General features: G+C 53.6%; 1 protein-coding gene across 1 annotated transcript in view; it reads left to right on the forward strand.

Moving 5' to 3' along the window:
- The first annotated feature begins 1,196 nt into the window (after positions 1-1,196).
- Positions 1,197-17,198, forward strand: part of PIK3R5 (phosphoinositide-3-kinase regulatory subunit 5) — a 25,612-nt gene continuing 9,610 nt past the window's right edge. Inside the window, exons 1-7 of the mRNA XM_009282789.1 lie at positions 1,197-1,293; positions 9,704-9,804; positions 11,285-11,353; positions 12,121-12,259; positions 14,779-14,848; positions 16,332-16,506; positions 17,061-17,165. Of these exons, the coding sequence (XP_009281064.1) occupies positions 1,197-1,293; positions 9,704-9,804; positions 11,285-11,353; positions 12,121-12,259; positions 14,779-14,848; positions 16,332-16,506; positions 17,061-17,165 (756 nt within the window). The remainder of the gene's footprint in view (positions 1,294-9,703; positions 9,805-11,284; positions 11,354-12,120; positions 12,260-14,778; positions 14,849-16,331; positions 16,507-17,060; positions 17,166-17,198) is intronic.

The following is a 17,198-nucleotide window of genomic DNA, read 5'->3' on the forward strand; positions in this document are numbered from 1 at the left end:
GTTTTGTTTCTTCTTCCTGGATTATTTTTGTGCATTTGTGTTGCTTCTAACCAAGAGGCAAAGAGTCTGTGGGATGAACCCTTCTCTGTGCATTGGGAGAGGGGAGGTGCCTGCCCCAGGGTCCCTCTGGACGCCAGGGCTGGCACTGCAGGGGAGGAGGGAATCTCTGGCCGGGCACCTCTTCGATTGCTCGTGGTTGGGGCAGATCTGAGAAGTAAACCTTCTGGGCAAGTTGCTTTTATTTTCATGGTGTCCCAGACAGATGCATATGAATTGAGTGGGATAAAATCTTCCTCCCCCCCAGCACAGTTTCTGCCAGCCCAAGGTTTAGGTTTGCTCCCTGAGCTGTGGAGGAGAGGTGAGATGCACAGAGCCGTGTTGTGAAAAAGTTGCAGCCAGGCACGCAATCCACAGTTTCACAATGTCCTCAGATGTTGGGGCTGAGGTCCCCTCTGTATTTTCCTGCATTGCCACAAGGGCACGTGGACCTTTTCTTCACGTTGGCTGTGTGGCAGCAAGGTGACAGTACCGGAGGCTTTCCCGGCTGGTACAAGGTTAGCACTTGGGAGTGGGTTTGTGACCATCACCAGCGGACAGTAGAGCTGTCAAGGACAATCCATGCCTAATGCAAGGAGTAGGAGCTTGGGCTCTGCCCTCACTTTTCTCAGGTTGGACCAGATGATCTTTTGAGATTCCTTCCAGCCTGTTCCTTCCAGGGCTGTTCTATGATTCCCATCGACCCCGCTGCAAGGTGCTGCAGCTGTAATCTCTTGCAGTTTTATCTTCGATGGAGGCTAACCCAAGATTACCTCCTTGCCACAAACACGTGAGCGAGACTTGATCTGTCCCACAGACGGAAGTTGTGAGAAGGCAGATATGCCTGCAGCAGGTCAGGGGGAGGGTGCCTTGGCCCCACAGCCTCTTGTGATCGCGTCATGGATGTGTGCACCTCCTTTTCTTTGCCATGGTTGGGAGGGATTGCAGGAGCAGAGGGGAAGATGACAGCTAGCAGAGCGCGGTGCATCATTGCCTTTGGGGTTGGAAAGGGTGACAGGAGGCAGTAATGGGGTGGTGTTTCACCAGGAACATCTTGTCTGTGCTGCAGTAGAAGTGTTGCAGGGCTCTCTTTCTTGCACTTAACTAAAGGCCCAGTACATTAACTTTCTTCCTTCTCTCTCTTTAGGAGATGAATTAAAATGCAGCACACCACGTGCACAGAGGACAGGATCTACCATGCACTGGAAAGATGTCTACATGGGCTTAGCAGAGATGCTGTCTCCAGCAGATGGGCTGGTAGGTGACCTGTTAACCACAAACTTGTTGGCCATGAGCCTGACACCTGACAGCCTCAGTGGGGTCAAACTCTTCCGTTCTTCTGTCTCTGCATGATCTGCTGATCTACCTGGCACCTGGGTAAGAGAGAGCTGCTGGTGCTACTGGAGGCTTGGAGGCCTTTTCTCCTTTCCAATGTTCCAAGTTAGAGGTGGGATCCAACCTAGTCAGTCTTCCTGAGCCTCGTTGCAGTAGAAAGATGTACCAAGACGCTGAACAAGTCATGTTAGGTCTTACATAGGTAAAGCTCAGCAGAGAAGCCGTGCGTCTTGCCAGTTGTCCATGCACGAGCTGGAAAGAGGAGGAGTCTTCATTCACCACGAGGAAAGGCTCCTTTGTGTAATCAGCCAGCCTTGCCTTGCTTTGATGCATATAGTCCTCAAAACCTACAGGCATAATCGCTGCCGCATTGTCAGAAGCAAGTGTGGAGATATTGTTATCAACTTTATTTAAATCTAGATCAGATACCATGGTGGCCATAAAGATGTGAGCCATGTTCAGAGGGCTGCAAAGGGATTTGGGATGGTGGTGGTGAGGGCAAAGCAGCAATGAGAAGCAGTAATTTTTGAATGTCATTTTGACCTCTCTTCCTCATACTCACACTTGTAGGCTGCAACTAAATCACTCCCAAATCCTCTTGCAGATGAAAGAAATTAAATGAGTTTGGGGGGCTGTCAAATCCAGATTTCCTTTTGTCTGTGCAGTTCTTCTTTCAACTCCCTCTGCTTTTCTGTTTACCTGTAAGTCAAGAAAGAGATGCGAGTGGTATCCCACCTGCTGCCGAATACTGGAGTAATCCCTCTCGCCGTGCCCATTTCCTCATGCCCACCGGAGTGATGCCAGCTCCCGTGCTGTAGCATCACCCGGGGTCTTGGGTCACACAGCTGTGACCGGGACTCCTGGATCCTTTCGGTCTCCCCACGTTCTTGGAAACAGTCCCTGAAGTGTGACCTACATTCCTGGTTCCTGGAAGCGCGACCTTGCGTTTGGCACCGTTACAGTGCATGTCCATAGGAGTCCATCTCGCCAAGGAATTCATTGTGCACTGCATAACTCACCTCTTCCTGTAATTATAATTAATCAATTCCTGTGTCACTCACAAACTCTGCCCTTCTCTAAGCCCAGCCCCTCAGCACTGGTGTTTGTGTCAGGGTAGCCTTTAAAAAATGACTTCATAATTTTTCCCTCTCATTAGCAAAGACAAGACTGTACGGGGCAGGGGTCGGGTGGTGGTGGGCTCTGTTTGAAGCAGCTGTGCTGCCCAGTGATTCCTCAGTTCTCATAATTTTCCCCCATCTCTCCGCCTGCTGGCTTTCAGTCCTCTTCATGTGGGTTTTGTGGGGTTTGGCAGAATGACCTGGCATTCCTGGGAGAATCTCAGGCGTTTTACACATCAGAAAGTTCCCTTTCATCAACAGCATTTGTGCTGTTGCTGAAAATCTTCAGCGTGACTGGTGAACCCCGTTTCCGCAGTCGTCGGTGGATGTGATGTTAATAGCTCTGCTGTGCCTCGGCCCTGGGGTACCGCTTCTGGACAGCCCCTGGGGCAGCACGTCTTGGCCAATGCCTTTAGAACTCTTCTATGTGGGCTGTCCAGCCCTGCTGACTTTTAACGTGTTTGCTTTGAAGAGCTGCTGTTTCACATCCTACCCCCTTGCAGTTGGAGTAGGAAGTATTTCGTTATTGCAGTAACATACATGCTTTAGGGAAAACAGAGCATAATGCACAGATATACCTACACTCCTTAACAGTGTATCCTATTTCTTTTCAAAAACAGAGCAAAAATGTTTTCACATTCTTCTGCCTTCCCCGTGTTACAAGCAACAGCTTAATTATTGCTGTCCTGTGTCAGATCCAGGCTGTTGTTTATGGCAGGGCTCTGTTCCTCATATAGTCAATGAATCCCTCCATCTTGTTCTTAACTGTGCAGTAGCCTTCTCCTTTCTTGTTTTTAACTTCTTATATCACTTCTATTTCCCAATTTATTTGCTTTCCCCTCCTTTTTACCATTTCCGTACACCAAAATAACACGCACCACATCTCAGCTTTTTTCTGTGAAGTCAGCAAAGAGGAGAAGTGTGAGTGCTTTGGCCATCACAAATTTATACCCTGGATGAGCCCGTGGTTGGCTCGGGGGTCTAAATAGAAAATATTCCCTGAACTGCAGCGTTTATTGGAGGAACCAAATTAAAATTAATTGTCTCTGACTCACAAAAAGCCCTGTTAGAAAAGTGCTGGGAAAGACAACCTCCCTTTCCTCATGGAGACCCTCTTCAGAGAGCTTCCTCCATGTTGCTGGATAGAGATGATAGCCAAATCAGAGCATGCTAAAGGAAGAAAAATATTTTATTTCTTGCTGGTGAGCAGTGAAACGTGGAGCCTTTGGTGAAGGAGGGTGCTGGGCTTGGGTCTGGCTGCTGGCGGTGCCGGGGATGCTGTACTGGGGAGTCAGAGGTGTGAGAAGGGCTGGAGGATCGCAGCGGATGGGGAGCTGCTGGGGAGGCTGTAGGCCAGCCCACTGCCCGAAAGGTCCGGGGATGGGAAGGAGCTGTTGTGTCTCTGCCATGGGGCTGCACGCGAGTCAGAGAGGATGAAGGATGCTGGTGAGGGAGGATGGATGAAGGCCACTGGTGAGCCAGAGAAGGAGAGGAGTCTTCAATGATATGTGTTGGGTGATACCCAGGGTGTTCAGTCTGCTCAGCTCTAACAAAGGGAAGCTTAAGATCCTGCTCGATTGCGGCCATCTAAATACCCTCATGGGGAATGAACAGAAGTCTGGTGTGGGGATCCTCCAGCTTAGTCACCAAGTAGCGAAATGCAGCGTCTGAAATACTTCCAGCTCTAAGTGCAGAATTAAGGTGCGCTGGTTACTAAACCTTGCAAATTTTAACCTTTGGACGGATTTCTCCAGGCTTGTGGTGGGTTTTCTTGCTGAAATCACTGCCCAGGCTGGGTGGAAGCGCCGGGGTGGCTCCAGCCCTGGGAGGTGTCTCTGTGCCCTGCTCAGGGGGCTCTAAGCAGCTGCTTGGAAATGGGAGCTGCAGGTTGTACAGCAGGTGTGGTGCGGGATGCATCCCAAGAGGATGCTGTGACTGCGGGGCTCTGCTGTCCCCTGTGCTTCGGGCACCTCCAAACCCCTGCTTACGACCTGCTGCGAGTCGGCCCTTCCTCTGGGTAGTCCCTTGGAGAAAACCACCTTATTTTGATGAGGGCATAGTGGAAGTGGTGGGAGCGGGTCTGGGGGCGGGAGGAAATGGAGGTGTCTGCTTTTCACCCCTCCAACCGTGTCGCTTCTGACAGCACCAGGAGCCGATGCCCAGCCCGAGTGCCGTGGGCGATGGCAGCTTGGGCATGCGGTATTTCTGCTTTTTTTTTTTTTTTTTTCAAATTGACAGTTGCCCCCCATAAAGATGCCCGGCCCGAGTGCCGTGGGCGATGGCAGCTTGGGCATGCGGTATTTCTGCTTTTTTTTTTTTTTTTTCCAACTTGACAGTTGCCCCCTATAAAGAGCGGTGGAGGGGAAATGCCAACCACCGAGGTCAGGAAGGAGCTGCTCTGGGAGGAGGGTATCTCAATGCACTTCTCAGAAAAGAAATCGCAAAGCCTCATCCTTCCGAGGCCGCCCACGGGGCTGCTGCCGCCCGGCTCCCGGCACGCTGCCGGCGTCTTCGTCGACGACGATAGCGATCAAAGCAAGAGTGTGCACCGCGCTCAAGCTCCCTCCCGGCGCGGGGGTCTTGGTGCAGCTTCTGCCCAGTGCTGGGTCCCTGCTCGGAGGCTTTGCTGTGGGTTTTGCTCTCCCAAAGAGAGATTTTTTTTCTTTGGGTCTGTGTCATGTTGAGCTCAGTCTAAGCGTGCTGTGTAGGATGCTGGGATAAGCACAGCTTAGTCCTACTTCTGCTGCGGCTCCATGAGTCGCAAGCCCCAGCATCCCGCAGCTGGGACCACAATGTGCTCTGGGCTGCCTGTGTTGCTGGCAGATAAATCTGACACATTCTCCATGTATAAAGGAAAAAAAAAAAATAGCGCTGGGTCGCTGTTTTAGTGGAGCAAAACCGGATGGATGTGCATGAGGGCAAGGTGGATGTAAGCAGGTTTTTTTTTAGCTGTGGGGCTTCCCGCTGCCCTGCTGGGAGGTCTCCGGTGCCTCTTGTGACAAATTCATAGGATTTAGGGGCTGGAAGGTAAAGCTCTGGTTTGTGCTGCCTGCACAAGGTACATCTTTAAAAGCTGATCTTGACACCTCCAGAGCCGGAGATCACTCCGCAGCTCCCGCGTGGACCGCTCTCCTTTAAGGCGTTGGGCAGTTTGTGTGCATGATTTTACTTCCCACTTCCCTCAGCCAAAAGGCACCTGCCTGAGCTCTGCAAACCCTGCCTTGATAGGGGTTTAGGTGAGTGAGGTGAAGTGTTTCCCCACCAACACAGGACTTTCCAGTGCTTGCACAACTCGATAGAGAGGGGGTAACGGGGAGCGCAGCTCCTGCTTGCAGTGATGGCAGGGAGCATCCCTCTGCTTGCCTTGGGGGACATCCCAGGGCATCCCCGAGCTGCGCGCTCCATGCAGATTCAGGGCCTCCCTTGCATCTCATAGTGAGAAATGTTTTTTTGGGAATCAAGGAGCAAGTGCAAAGTCCAGGGGAAAGCCTGGTTCAAACTTTCTGCATGCCCTCAGTGCGCATCCTACCCTCGTCTACCCCAGGACAGGGAGGGTGCCCGGTGTGGTCTGGCACTGCTGGTTTTGAGCATACCTGGCACAGTGGAACGAACCCAGTTTGGACTTTGTGCTCTGTGCTGCTCTGACCCGTTGTAAAACACTGCTTCTGAGTTGTCCTTGTGACTTGTGTCCTGACCTGGCGTGGTGGCATGATTCACCATCGCAGTGAACCAGCAGCTGAGCATCTGCTCGGGTGCACTGAGACGGAGGAGTGGCTGCAAATAAAACTATCTGGAGTTGGTTTCTCACCTGGCTGCAGCCTCTCCCTGGCCTGGAAATAAACCAAGTGCTGCTCTGCAGTTCATAAAAGTCCCTGGGTGCTACCACAGCACGCAGCTGTGTCCCAGGTGGACGCAGGACATCTGCAGAGGGATGGAGAGGGCACTTGCAGGCAGGTGGCTCCTTTCTGCTTTTAACGTCACCTGGAGCTTTTGTTCCTGACCTGTGCACATTAGGAGCATCACCCTCCATGCCCAAATAACCTTTTTGATCTGGATACAGGGGATATGGCTGCAGGGACTGACTCTGCTCCCGGTGGTTGGAAAGTGGATGCTCATGACCTGGACTGTGTGCAGAGGGAAGGGAATTCCCATCCAGGTCTAGATCCCCTGTCCTGACTGATGCCTGGTGGTGCTGGACACTTCGCTTTGCTGTGTGGTCTTTATTTATGGCGTCCAGGATTTCCAAGCTGCATTTTGTGCTTGAGACTATTTTTAGCAAGGACGCAGCTGTTTTGGTGTGTCTTTGGTTAATGCTGCTTTGCCAAATTTAGGAGCTTAGACCCTGGCAGCCTGCTGCCTCCCAGCACCGTTTGGCTTAATCCCAGGGTAATCCCAGTGCCTTGCCATGGCCATAAGTTAAACAGAAATTCTGCTTATAGCGATGATATTCAAATATACCTGGCTGCAACCTTGTGCTTCAGCTCACGGTTACTGTAGAAGACCAAAAATGGGTCAGAAGACATCAGGTCTAAACTATATTTGTAAGACGCTTCCCTCGAGCCCTGCCCTTGTCCCTGCTACCTGCCTGTCCCCCAGCCCGTTCACAGTGGGTTTGCCCCAGCTCCTTCCCAGGGAAGCAGCCCAGCGCCTCTCCCTCTGCCCCATTCAGCACAGAATAATGCAGCGAGCCACTGCCGCCGCAATTTCCTCCTCCCTCACTAGAAGTGAGAGGAAGGAAAGAGCCTGCGTCTTGCTGGGCTATTTGTATTTGTGGTTACGCTCGCGCAGGAAGCGGCATTCTCCTCGTCTGGCGATCCACCCCGACGGAGCTCAGCTCAGGCTTTTGCGGATCCTGCCCTGCACGGCCAGACTTCGCCCTGGGCAGCTGCAGCGGGGCCGGGCTCTCTCGGGTGAAATAATCCTCCCGGCCGAAGCAGGACGGGTTGTTTCAAGGCACCACGTGAGCCCAGCCGCTTCTTGCCGAGGTCAGCAAAGCTCCCGGCAGCTCTGACCACTTCTGCTGGGCTGGTTGCTTTCTTGACTATCTCACAGGGCTTTCCCTGGAGGATGCCGCGCTCTGGGACAATATTGATTTATTTGAGCAATGTGCTGGAGTCCTCCTAGGCAGAGCCATGGCTTTGTGCCATTGCGCTGACTTACGAAAATGGCTCAAAGGAAAACAGGAGCATCCCTGAATTACCGGGTCACTGTGGCTGTGCCCTCGCTGACAAGATATCACAATCTAAGGTTGCACTCTGGGTGTCAGCAAACCCAGCATGATGCCGGGAGTACCGGAGGCAAATTAAAAATTGCATCTGTGCTCCTTGGAAACTTTCCAGCAGGATGTTTCTCTGCTGGAAAACGTTGATTCATTGAAAGTGAAAAGTTGCATGGCAGCGGGAGGGCTTTCCCATGGGGGAAGGCTCCTGCCCTGTTTTGTTCAGCTAAAAGTTAGGCGTAAAGCCACAGAAATAGTGTGTGTCCTGGTGAGCAAATGCTTGTCCAGGGAGGGGGACAAGTGGAGGCTGTTTTTGCAACTTGAGCACTAGTTTTGCTTGTCTTGGCATCGGCCTTCTCCCAGCTAGGCCACGGCATACCTCTCCCCTGGTTAAAATTCATCCTGTTTAACACCTAGAAGGTGTGTAAAGGTATTTTTATGGCATGTACATGTCTGTATGTTTGAATTTGTAGCCTCTGCAGCTGGGAATAACGTTTGAGGGATGGATAGTGTGACCTGCAGATTTGTGATGAATACTGCTGTCCCCTTGCCAGCTCACAGCATTGTTTCTTCCTTGTTAGCTCCAACGCGACAGCAATGTTTCTGTGCCGCTTAATAGACCATGCGAGTGAAGAGTGGCTGGATTTATATTTATTTTTCCTCTCTGATCGTTAGCCCTGCTTCCCTGCAGCGAGAGATGCTCTCTTTCTCTTGGTTTTGCTTTTGGCCTGAGCTTGGAAGAGCCCTGGTGCCAGCACCCCCTGAACCATGCCATGGGCTGTGGCTGAGCTGTGTGATGTCTGCACTGTGTCCACTCCTGGTGATGAAATCCATGGCAATGTGGGATGGGGGAGATGCAAACATGGACCCTTCTCAGATATTTGTTAGGTTGTTTGCTTGAAATTTCCCTATAACTTTTCTCCCCGGGGCTGAGTGCAGTGCCTGGGTCCCTGGGGGGGAAGAGGAGGAGGAGGAGGCGGTGCTACTCCCTCCTTGGTCTGCAGATCCTGGTCCGCCGGAGCTGGTGAGTGCCACCTCCTCCCCCGGGATGCAGGGCTGGGATGAATGGAGGCGGCCGGCAGCTTTTGTGCAGATCATTTCCTCTAAGACCATCTGGGAGGTGGCCCTAACCGCCAAAGAAAAGCGACGGCCTCGGGAAACACCTTGGGCCATTGTCACTGGTCGGGTCCCAGCAGTGAGAGGCAGATGTCTGGGGATGGAGGCCAGGGGGGTTTCAATCAACCGGGGTGAAGGACCCTCCATCCTTTTGCATGGCAATTCTCCTTTCTCAATCTGGCTAATGTTCTGGTGGGGTTTTAATACATTTAATGAAAATTTGAAGGTGCTAAGAGATGGAATAAATGCTGGGCATGCTTAACAACGATGCTGATATAAGCTCTGACTACCGTGATGCTGATGTGATGGTGCATCTCCAGGGCGTGGGGAAGCTGGTCAGGGGGATGCAGCACCTTCCCTCAGGTGCAATGCAGCTGGAGGGGGTTGGATGTGTGCCCGATGGGAAGCTGAATTTTGCAGGGTTTGAGTGAGTTTATAGTTGGGATAGTGCATCTGGGGCGTTTGAGCCTGGGGGTGGCAGGGCAAGGGGTCGCATTAGTGGGTTTTCTGTGCTCAGGCAGACTGAAGGTGGGCATCCACCTACGCTGTGCACATCCCTCTGACCTCTGCAGTGGGCATGTGGCAGCGCAGGCATGTCAGCTACCCAGCCTCCCTGGGGGAGAGGCATCCAACCCAGCTGAGTGTGTTGGGCTGTGTGAGCGAGAGCACGAAGGCGCTGGGGTACCAAGCGATGCCGCTGAGATAAGCACCGCTTGGCAAGATTAGATCTGTCCAGAACGAGGGCGCGAGGTTTTTTTTCCTCTGCCGTGCTCTGACACAGGCGGCAAACACCTTCGTCCTGACCCCTTCCCATTGTTCGTCCCTCCTGCGACCTTCTTGAACGGGGCTGTGAGTGATGGTGGCTCTGTCTCCCCCGCAGCCGGGCTGTGCCTGAACTGCTGGAGCCTGCAGGAGCTGGTGAGCCGAGACGCCGGCAACTACCTCATCCTGGTGGAGAAGATCCTCAGCAAGGCCGAAGAGGTGAGTCAGGGGGCTGCCGGGGAGGGCTGTGGGCTTTGAGGTGGTGTCAGCTCCGGGGCTTGCCCAAGATGGAGTTTTGCAGAGCTTGGTGGGTGATTTGGGGTTGTGGTAAGGTATTGCTGCAGCAGTGGAGCTTGGGGTTCGGTGATGCTGGGTCGGCAGGTCCAAAACTCTGGTGGGAGCAACCCTGTGTGTCCCACCGGCTTTCAGCACATGGGAACTACAAGGGAAAAACCCAGCTCCAATATCTGCTCTTCGGGCAGCACTGCAGATCCACGGGGAAAAGGGTTTTGATTTCCCAAAGCGCTGCTCGGCGCCGTGCAGGGGCAGCCCGGGTCGTAGGGCTGCACAGATGGAGCCGGCCTTCCCCAGACCTTCCCCCGGCGCAAACTGAGAGCTGCTAGTCCAAATCAGAGCAAATTGAAGGTTTCCTGTTGTTTTTGATGGAAACGTTGCCACGGCTCTGCCGGGCTTCCTGCAGGGCCAGGAGCGAAGCTGGGACACTGGGGATCGCGGGCAGGGTTTGCACCACATAGCAGCCCGGCAGGAGACAGTCGGGTCAGGCACAGCGGGGAGGCGAAATGGCAGTGGGGCCAATCGTACCGGCCTGCTGTGGTCCCGTCATGGGCCGGAGAAGCTTGAGGCATCGTTGGTCGAGCAGGGTTGACTCAGGCTGTGGCCGGGAAGACCTCGGAGGAATCCCTTGATGTGGCAGGAAACAGTGATGTGTTTCCTAAATCCTCAGCACTGGGATTCATGTGATAGGGTAAATGCTGCCTTTCATTTTTTGGGGAAGAAAGGATGTCTAGCTGCCAGGCGCAGAGCTGATACCAGTTAAGATTAGCACGATTCGGTTTAATCCATTTATATATTTTTTTTAATGGCTGGAATTGATGTAGTTGCAGATAGCATTTTATTACATTAGGGTTTACGTAAGGGTTTATTGCACTTTGTGCTGTGCTCATGAACAAGGGAAGACAGCGTCTGCAAGCATATCCTTGAGCCATCACTAAGTCCCTCGGTGAAATAATTCTGCTGGCTATTCACTGGCAGAGCCTGGGACAAAAATCCATGGTTTGGACCGTGCTGCTGAGCTTTGCAAGCCGCTTGCAGGGGCTGGGCTGCCTGCTTGCCTCTCCAAACTGCCTGCTTTGAGCCACTGTCATAGATTTTCAGGCAACTCTGCAAGGATCAGGAGCGTCGGAGGGCTGGGAGCTTGGCCAAATCTGGCTTCTCGAGGGTAAAGGCAGAGTGACAGTCTGTGCTGGTCTGCCTGTCCCATCGGTGTGGGTTACTGGGGCTTTGGGCGTTATTTTCCCATGGAGACAAGGGAATCTGCTGGGGACGGTGATGTGATGGTGTGGGCTGGGCGTGCGTCTGCACTGTCAGGGAGTCTCCCGGTACCTCCAAGGATGCTTTCGGGTAACACTCATGGCCAGCAGCCCAGCTCATCCTTTTGCCCTCGGGCCGTTTCCTACAGGTGCAGGAGAAGTGCGACTATGATCTCGTAACGCCCCTGGCTCTACTCTTCTACTATGCGGTCCTGTATGTAAGTCCTGAGGCTGCTGCACGTAGCTCGATCTCAGCCCCCGGGGAGGCGCAGGGTCCAGGGCCCCACAGAGCCACACGGAACAGTCGCTGAAATTGGGGTGGCTTTCGTCTGAAACATCACGGTCTGCTTTGATCAATTCATCTCTAAAAAGATCCTGTACGAATCTACAGGGATCAAGACCAGGCAACCGTTGCACAAGCTGAGAGATGAAAAAAAATGAGTTTCAGTGTTTTTAATCTTTTTATTTAAAGATGGGCTACTCAGAAAGGGAGACAGACAATATCTCTGTGCAGAGTAGGCAAATTTTTTTCATTACCCTTTATACTTGTGCAAAATATATAGGCAGCGCTAATGAAAAGAAGGAGTGGAGCCTTCACAGGAAATACTTTTTTTATTATTATTATTAGCACAATGCATCATTATCCCAAGGAAATCATTGCTGCCAGATCTTGCAAAAGCACAGGCTGTAATGCGATTCATCTGTATGGATCTGTGGTTGTTAAAAATAAATTTATATATAGGCTTTGGCACGTGAGCCACAGCCGGGAGGTTGGGAAGGTGCAGAGCGGATGAAGCTTTCTCGGATGTGCCCAGTGGGGATCCTTTGACCCTTCCTTGGGAGAGGACGGGGTGTCATAGGGGGAACCTCTGCTCCAATCCGTTTCTCCTCCTCCCACTTGCACCCTAAATCCTTGAGTTTTTACGCAGCACTCGAGGCCCGTGTCCTTGTTCCCTTTCTAATCGTGTCTCCCTGTCCCCCACAGGCTCCCCACTTCCCGCCAGGCTCCGACCTGCTCGTGAAAGCCACCAGCATATACCACAGCTTCCTGACCTGGCCCGTGCCCTATTGTGACATCTTCCGCGAGCTGCTCACCTTCATCAGCAACGAGCTCAAGGCCCCCGGTAAGTGCTCCCACCGCAGGGTTTTCATGTGCTGCTGGCGCTGCTTCCCCAAAAACAGCCGGTGCTGCGACCACCTCGTGTTTGTTCCCAAGACTCTCCTGGTGTTGCTGTCTCGTACCCCACTTGCTTCATGAATCCCTTGAGCGTGGTGTCCACGTTTACCTTGTGCATCCCACAGCTCAGCTTTTCCAGGAGGCAAGGACCTCTGCCCTCTATTCTCTGGATGATTTTCCCTGGTGGTCCAGCACAGGGTGAGACCAGATTCCTCTGGAGGAGCAGGCGGGATGGTGGGGTTGTGTTTTCGGTGGCTGCCTTGCGTGCAAGGTGGTGGGAGCATCCCAGGGACTCTCAGCTCTGGACCAGCGTGGATTAGCAAAACGTGTAACTATTTCCTGGCTGCCTTTCAGTCTGAGAGGTCTTTTCCATGGCAAAGCACGTGCTGGCTGCTCCCGCCCAGCCCTGGGCTTTGTTTGAGATGCTCAGTTTGAGATGCTCAGTGGTGTGACTGGGGCGATAACAGTGGGTCCATTCATTGGCATCAAGGTGGCTGGAGCCTTCAAGCCTGCCCTTGCGTGGAGATTTCCATAGGGCTGAGGGACTCCCCGGCTCTTTCTTTACAGCCAAGACACTACCTTGTGATACGGCTTTGGGCAGATCTATCGGCAGCAGCAGCGCTCCTCTTAATTAAGGGCTCCTCGTAGATGTCCTGTTGTTCCCAATGGAGCAGCTCTTCCAATTATTTCTAAAAGACCATTTCTCCTAATCTCCCTGTCTTTTGGTGGCTTATGGAGAGCTGTTATCACACAGAGCAGATTTCAGCCCTTGTTTAATCCTGCGCAGGGCCATGGCAGTGAGACCGGCTCTGAGCAGGGCTTGGGAGGCCTCAGATGGGTACATGGGCTGTGGCTGAGGCTGGGGATGCTTCCCCCCTTCCTCAAACCAGGCAGCTGCTTTGGAGAGTCCTGATGGGGACGTGAAATGCAGGGTCTCTAGCTTGTAGGTGCAGGTGGGATGAAAGATGCTTTCAAAGGAACAAAAAGATTAAAAAAAACCCAAAAGCCTCTGCAGTGTTGGCACTGGACTGGCCGATTTACCCCCAGCTCAAGGCTCCACCAGCATAAATGGCCATGGCCACCAGGCAAGGTCTGGCTGGGCTGTTGTGCTGCGTCCAGCCTCCAGCTCAGAGCTGCAGGGCCAGCTTGCATGTGGGGATGCTTGTCCCACGCTGCTGCAGCCGTGGACTTCCCCAAATCCTTCCTGGTCATTTATTGCTGTGACACAGGTCGGGACTGTGTTTTACAGGCGGCTGGGAAAGCCCCAGTGCTGGGGTGGGGTTTGCTACATCCTGTTCTTGTGCCATCACCACCATCACTGATGCCTGGGGCTGCGTGAGCTGGGGACTTTGGTCCAAAAGCTTTTCCCCTCCTACAAGCATATGAGATTCCCCCACCCCTGCCAAAAGATGCCGTGTGGGAGGTGTTGGCCTGCCGGGGCTGGGGAGCTCAGTGCTGCCCCTCACCGTGGCCTCTCCCCACAACTGGAGCCCAGAACAACGAAAATGTGTCCTCTGCTGGTAAGCTGGCCAGGACCTTACACGCTTGTTGCACAGCCTCCATGACCTGCTGCGAGGCTGAAGCAAAAGCTTTTTATTGAGATGAGGGTAAATATTAACTGAGAACAAGTTGCTGTCAATATTTGCCAAGAATGCAATAGCTTTTATCTCCAAACTGTGGCTGATGTCTCTGCAAGAGGGGTGAATGCTGCAGTAATCGGGGGGCCTGTGTGGATCAACATGAGCTGCCCGTGGGTGCTGGGACCCCGTGGGTGCTGCTTCTTGGCTGCTGAGCAGCAGCTGGGGTTGGGATGTGGCTGCCTGTAGTAATAAGGGTGCTGGATCTTGTTGACACCATAAGATCTTTCCCAAGATGCATGCCAGTCCTTCTGCCTTTTGGGAGTGTGTCAGGCTTTGCTATTGCCACCCAGTCCAGGTCCATCAGACGTTGCCTGGTTGGGTTCCCAATGGCATCCTGGGGATGGTCCCAGGGAGGCATCCAGGGGTGCGGGCAGCTCACGTCAGCCTCGCTTCTGCTGGCGCCGGGCTGGGCTCCATCTCTGCGGGAGGGTGGCAGTGACCTGCTGTCCGTAAGTTAGATTTAGGGCCCGGCGGGGGCTAAAGCAAGTGGCAGAAGCTGCTAAATATCACCCTTGCAATTCAAAACGGATCCCGCATGAGCAGTGGGGCAGAAGGGTTTGCGAAAGGAGCAGCTCTCCCTTTCCATCTTCTCGTTGCCTTCCCATCCCCTTGGGCTTTCACCCTTTCCGTCCCAAGGCTCCCTTGCTCCTGGGCTGGTCCCCTTGCATGGTGCCTTGTCCCCATAAGGACTTTTGGTGCTTCCATGCCGGCTCCAGGCTGCAGCTCAGCCAGGTCAGGACCACGTTAGGAGACAAAGTCCACGTGGTCCTGAAGCAGAGCAGTCTGCAGTGGTGCCATGTCTCCTGTCCTCTGCTTTCTCCCCCAGGGATCTCCTTCCAGAGGCTGGTGAGGACGGAGCAGGGGCTGCCCGTGAAGAACTACCAGAGCTCCACTGTGTAAGTGTGGCCATGGATGCTGCTGGCATCTCTCTCTGTAGCGTCCCCACCATCCCACGCTGCTTGAGCAGCAGTGGGGCTGCAGTGACCAGCATCTCAAAGGTGTAGCGATGGGTGCCAGGGATAAGAGCTGGATAGCTGGGCTGAGCTGTGGGAAGGGACAAGGAAGGTGACTGTGGCATTTCCACAGCCGTGGGTCAGGGTCTGTGGGCTCCCAATGTCAGTTGTCCTGCAGCTCTGCTTACTGCAGGGCTGCAGATCTGGGTGAAAACAGCCGGGGAAGGCAAAGTCTCCTCCGCAGGGAGCTGCTGATCTTGGCACAGGCTGGAGAACAGCCAGGAGATGCTTTGATCTGCATGTTTGGGAGCCACCAGCCCGAGGGGGGACAGAAGCGAGTCCGTCCCAGAGCAACAATTAATGAAAGCCTTGCAGCTCTGAGCGTAGTGAGACTTTGCAGCTTATTCGAGGGCTGAACCTTTCCTCCTGCCAGGGCACCTCATTTGTAAATAGGAAAATAAGCCCAGGCGGTGTGTGCCCTTCCTGGCTGCAGTGCCAGCCCCAGCCCCAGGGACAGTCCTTTGTGCACAGCTGCCTCCACTCCGTGCAGGAGGGGCGTCCTGCTGTTCTGGCTTGTCCACTCATGCCGTGCAGCTCTGGATCTGCACCTGTATCCCACCCAGCTGCGCTGGTGCTGCTGTGTTGCTTTCCCAGTACAGCTCCCCAGCTCTACACGCTTATACTGGTGCAAGTGCAACCACTGATGGCTATATTTGCATAAAAAGCCCTGAAAACCTGGCACAAAGCTGTACACAAGCTGAACCCTGGGCTTATTGAAAGCTTGTGCCCATTGCCTGAGCTTTCTAGAACCAAGCACGCCAGAGCACTTCCTTAATTTGGAGACATTTTTGCTCAGTGAGGTGGACTGCTCTCGTCAATGAACGTAAGCTCATGCCTGCATGCTCTCTGGACTGCAGGTTTGGGAATTCAAAGCCTGTGGATGTTCATTTTGTGGTCCAGAGCAAAAATGCAGCTGAAAGATGTGGCTCTTCTCCTTAAAGCCCAGAAGTGATGGTCTGACCTGCACCTTTGCAGGGGAAAAGATGTTTTGGGGCCCCTTCTCACTTTCTACCCTCCCCGCTTCCTCGCGTGTGCTGGATGTCGTTTGGACAACTGGCTGCTGGGCTGGAGCCCTGTCTGGGGCTGGTTGAACAATTATTGGGCTGGTGATATTGCAGATGTGGCAGGAGAGACGGTGCCAGGGATGCGCCGAGGGGCAGGATGGAGGATGCTCATCCTTCACCTGCTCCTTGCCCCTGGCTGGCACTGCAGCCTGGCTCCGGCACACCTGCGCAGCCCCGAGACCCTCTGGCTGTGACTAATGTGAGAGGACACTGCCATCTAGCGTGAATTTGTCCAAGAGTTTCGTGTGCCACCGGCGTCCGAGCCTGGCTGCCCGGACTAACCGCCGTCCCCTTGTCCCCAGGACGGTGCTGCTGCTCAACCGCTCCGAGGTGCAGAGCGAGTTCCTCTCCATCGCCGAGAAGCTGAGCACCAGCGAGCACCCGCAGCGCACCACGCTCGTCGTGCTCCTCGAGCACCTCTACCAGGCCAACTTCGGCACCCGCTGCGACCTGGACAGCCTGCACCACCTCCTGAAGGTAGGCTCAGAGAGCTTCGACTTCGGTGATGCCACGGTGCCGTTGGGAGCAGTTTCACGCAGTTGGCTGGTGGATTTCCTGACGAAAATAATATTTCATTGACAAAAGAAAAAAAGTTTTGATAACGCTTCTTGTAGGAAAAATATGCGTCTTTCCCTTCTCTTCTCAGGTTAGACCCGAGGTCTACACTTCTGTTTTGTGAAGTGTGGCGGGGGGGTAACTCGCCTTTTACTCCTTTCCCCATCCCTAAGTGGAGCGAGGAGGAGCCCCTGGATTTGAAATGCAGCAAAAGTGTCTGTTTGACCAGAGAAACACTTTGCTTTGGTGTTTGGGGTGGGGGGCAAAAATCTTGTGAAGAAAACCCCTTAGGTTGTTCAAACACTTTTTTTTTTTCTTCTTTGCAGAAGTTTGGGGGGGGCTTGAAGGGGGTAGGAGGTAGAGGAGGGAGAGAGATTTGCCCAGTGGTGTAGTTAGTGACCTTCCCTAAAGACCTGTGCGTTGCCTCTGCGGAGGGACCCCCCTCGAGCTCTCGTCTTGGCTCTGCTCCCCTCCAGTCCAAGACACTGGAAGAGCTCTCGGAGATCTACGCCAGCGCCGCCGACGCACAGGAAATTGCAGCCGCCAGCAGCGACCCTGTCCCGGCCCGGGAGCGGCTGCAGGTCGTCCTGCGGGAAATCCCCCGGGCCGCATCC

The sequence above is a fragment of the Aptenodytes forsteri genome, unplaced genomic scaffold (genome assembly GCF_000699145.1).
Source record: "Aptenodytes forsteri isolate BGI_AS27 unplaced genomic scaffold, ASM69914v1 Scaffold22, whole genome shotgun sequence".
NCBI classification, from domain to species: Eukaryota; Metazoa; Chordata; class Aves; order Sphenisciformes; family Spheniscidae; genus Aptenodytes; species Aptenodytes forsteri.